Source organism: Cynara cardunculus (assembly GCF_001531365.2).
Source record: "Cynara cardunculus var. scolymus isolate 2C chromosome LG 2, CcrdV1, whole genome shotgun sequence".
In the NCBI taxonomy this organism is placed as follows: domain Eukaryota; kingdom Viridiplantae; phylum Streptophyta; class Magnoliopsida; order Asterales; family Asteraceae; genus Cynara; species Cynara cardunculus.
In genome coordinates this window covers 68221779-68225858 of record NC_037529.1, presented here as the reverse complement: position 1 = coordinate 68225858, position 4080 = coordinate 68221779, and the positions used below count along the sequence as shown (strand labels likewise).

The window sequence follows — 4080 nt, the reverse complement described above, 5'->3', positions numbered from 1 at the left end:
GCCATATTATAACATCGACTGAGATAAAGAATAAAATGAAATATTAAAAACACGATGTATCTCGCTGCATTGCGCGAGTACGCTTCTAGTATATATAGATAAATGAAAGGTTTATTTATTTAATGRTATGTTTTTATTTAAAATAATTCAAAAATTAGAAAAAATAACAATCAATGATTCTAACTTTCTCAAGATGCCACATCATCTTTTGATGATTCTCCTTTTTATATATATATATAGAGAGAGATTTTATAACACACATTTACATTGATGATTATAATAAAACGATAATTAATTAAAAAAAACCACTTCAAATCATTTGATCGATTTTAACGGACAAAAAACTTAAATATTATATAAATGACATATATTTAATAACATTGAAATCTGTTATTATTATTTTAATAAATAATTAATAGAAAAGTAAAAACAATATAGCAAACTACAAATTTGGTCCTTGTGGTTTGTAAAAAATAACACTTTTCCTCCTTACAGTTTTTAAAATTACAAAATAGCTATCATGGTTTACGAAAACGTTCAGATTTGATTCTTCCCTCTAACGGATGTTAAAATGCTTCATTAACCGAAGAACATTTTCGTTATTTTATCGATTTTTTGCCTTTTACTCAATCAAAATCGATTTCATAATTTTGATCCCTTTGGTCTTTGATTGGGTAAAAGATAAAAATCCAGATGTTTTTGATTTGGTCCCTTTGGAAACCTACCTTGTTTCCATCTAGTTCGACATGAACTATCCCATATCAGTTACTTGACTCATCATACGAATTTTCAAATGCCCTTTGTGATCCAACGTAGTGTAGAGAATCATGTGGTTTGATTATAGAATTGGTTTTGGAAGAAACTCGAGCTTCACCGTTTGTACCACATATGGACCGAATCGACCTTGTTGAATGAACCCTTTCCAAGGCGCCAACAAGAGAAGAAATCCTCAACAGTGGCGGCAATGTTGGAGTGGTGAGATTGTCGTAAGAGCGACTTTTACCCTTTAGATAGAGTTGGAAGAAGTAGAAGAGAGCATATGGGATGATTGAATGTACAACCAATGAGTTGTTTGGTTGGTTTTCCATTAAGTTATGTATGAATAAAGCTGTCTATGTGTATTAATTTCTTTGTATATATTTTGAAATTTTTTGGTTGGAAGGTTTTTTCATAAATAGAATTTTGTTTCATCGTCTGAGCATGAGATCAAAACCAGATTTTTTACAAACCATGATAACCATCTTATAATTTCAAAACTGTACAAACAGACAAACCAGAAGGACCAAATTTAGAGTTTACTCAAGAAAATATTATTATGAATAAATCTAAGTATTGACTTGCGAGTGGTGGTAAGGATGTCTCAGTACACGAGACCCATCTCTCTCCAAAAGAAACAGACTTCCAAAAGCTGCCCCCAAACTGTCAGAATATATATAAATGCTAAACAAGAAAATGTATAGACCTTTTCTTTCATTTTTCCATTTTCCATTTCTGTTTTTCAAGAATTAAAACCCCCCCTTCTTCCATCTCTATCCATTCCATCTATCCGCCTCTTCACAGATCCTGCAACCTCAGATCCGCGACTTTTCGAACCCTAAATCACTCTTTCTTCAACTCATAATGCAACCTTCATTTCAGGTACCATTTCATTCAACTCACTATCTTGATTCGTGGGTAAGCAAACAAAGAATTTCAACTTATTTACCAGTTTTTATGTTAATTTATCAAACAATTTCAGCTAATTACGCTTCAATTCGGGTCAGGCTGTTTAATTTCGCTGTTGGAATGTGTTCATAGTAGACATTTGGGAGATTAGTTTGTGAATTTTATGATTTCGTTTATGTTTTTATGTATTTGTTTATTTATTTCTTTTATGTACAGTGATTATTTTATTTAAGTAGATGGGGTGTTGTTCTTTTGTAGTAATTTAAAATGGTTTTTTCTGTCGATTGTCAAATGGGCATTGACGAATTCAGTCTATGGAAGTACATGAATTTATTTGTATTTTTAATTTGTGGGTTTTTATGGGTTTTTGTTTTCTTGATTTATGATGGCTTATACTTTCTCTTTTTTAAATTTAGGGAGATGATGCTGGTAGGGTTGTGTTGTATTCTTGAAGAAAATAGTTGGGTTTTTTTTCATTTCGTTTTTCTGACATTGGGGAAAAAAGCTAATTGTGGGAAGTGAGTTTCTGCTTCGGTGGATTATGGGTTGTGTTTGTGGCAAGCCATCCGCCATTGAAGATAGCAGAGAGAGTCCAAGGGATAGATATGGCAATAAAATTTCATCGGAATTACGGGTCCCTAGGGTTACATCATCAAGAAGAGAGGTTTACCGGGTGAAAACCCAATCAGATAATAGTGATGGTGGATCAATGCTGATAGATAAACAAGTTAATGGCTCGATTAGATTGCCAGCCGAGAATTTTGAGAGAAAAAGAGATAAACCAGAAACCATTGTTTCTACACACCATCCATCCATGGGAAGTGTTCCTAGAGCAACTGAAGGAGAGCAGGTGGCCGCTGGTTGGCCGCCATGGCTAGCGGCAGTTGCTGGTGAAGCTATTAAAGGATGGGTGCCCAGGAGAGCAGATTCTTTTGAGAAATTGGACAAGGTTTGCTTCTATTTTTTGTGATTGCAACTTTTATCTTCCAATGTATGATTAGGATGCTTTATTATTTCAATGAAGAGTTCAAACTGGCAGGTTAAAGCAAGTCTTTGTACCAATACACCATACAGGGGATGTTTATGCTTTGTATTCATAAAGAAAATGCTTGATATTCATGATTATTTAGGGTTATTCAGTATGAATAATACATGAAATAGTTGGTTTCATGGTTCTCAAAATATTTATGGTTGCCATTTGAACTTTTCTCTACAAGGGAAATGAGTTGTGTAGATTACATTATACGTCCCAACTTTCTAAATGAATTGAATTGAATCTTGAAAAGTGCTTACTTTCTTTCATTAGTTGTTGATGGTTTTCTCGCCACTTTTTTCAGATTGGACAAGGTACATATAGTAATGTTTATCGGGCTCGTGATCTTGATCAGGGAAAGATTGTTGCTTTAAAGAAAGTAAGATTCGACAATCTGGAACCCGAGAGTGTACGGTTTATGGCCAGGGAAATTCACATTCTACGCAGGCTTGATCATCCAAATGTTATAAAATTGGAAGGTCTTGTGACATCTCGGATGTCATGCAGTTTGTATCTTGTTTTTGAGTACATGGAACATGATCTTGCAGGGCTTGCTTCTCACCCTGCTCTTAAGTTCACAGAATCACAGGTATGCAAATATTCAGAAATCTTTTATAGTTACAAATGCAAATATTCAGAAACATTAAATTTGTTATCTTTCTTGTTTACTATTAAAAACCACTGACATTTGGCCATTAGATACCTCCCTTTGTTTTTCTACATTTCTTTGATTTTGGACATCTTTTGTGATGTCTTGGAAGACCATTCGCCTAAAAATGATAAGAGTCCACTGTTCATCAGTTTCTTTTGTGGGCCCTAGTCATTTGGTGAGGATAAATACGATGTGATTAGGGTTCGTTTAGAAGAAATGGAGACAAGATCCACAAACTGTACTGTAAAGATTGAGAGAAATGGCACCATCATGTAGAACCTAAGGTGCTGTTTGATTCACATAATTCAAAGGATTTCAAAGGAATTGGAATGATCAATTCCTTTGACCAAATTCCAATTCCTTTGTTTGGTTCACATATTGAAATGGATGGAATCCTTTGAATTCCACAAATTAATGAATCCATCATTCCTTGGCATAAGTGAAGGAATTGAATTCCAGCCTTTTGCATCCAATTTAACCAACACCGCCCACCCCCACCCCACCACGACCATGCTACTATTGTCACTGTCACGCTCCCACCCCTAACCCCCCGCAACTACTGTTGCCGTCACAACCGCCACCCACCCCACCCTACCACAACGCACCACTGACCACCATGCCACTATTGTTGGAGTGGGTGCGGTAGCTGTGACGATGATAGTAGTGACATGGTGGTCGGTGGGGTGGGGGCAGACAAGAGTGGGTGGGGTGAACACCCCCCTTCACTACC

General features: G+C 35.6%; 1 protein-coding gene across 3 annotated transcripts in view; it reads left to right on the top strand.

The window, feature by feature from the left end:
- The first annotated feature begins 1532 nt into the window (after positions 1-1532).
- Positions 1533-4080, top strand: part of LOC112505684 (probable serine/threonine-protein kinase At1g54610) — an 8314-nt gene continuing 5766 nt past the window's right edge. For 2 of the 3 annotated variants that reach the window (XM_025109596.1, XM_025109595.1), the window contains exons 1-3: positions 1533-1638; positions 2082-2614; positions 3003-3287. In XM_025109596.1, the coding sequence (XP_024965364.1) occupies positions 2207-2614; positions 3003-3287 (693 nt within the window). In that variant the 5' untranslated portion in view covers positions 1533-1638; positions 2082-2206. The remainder of the gene's footprint in view (positions 1639-2081; positions 2615-3002; positions 3288-4080) is intronic. The other variant, XM_025109597.1, reaches the window with a different exon arrangement.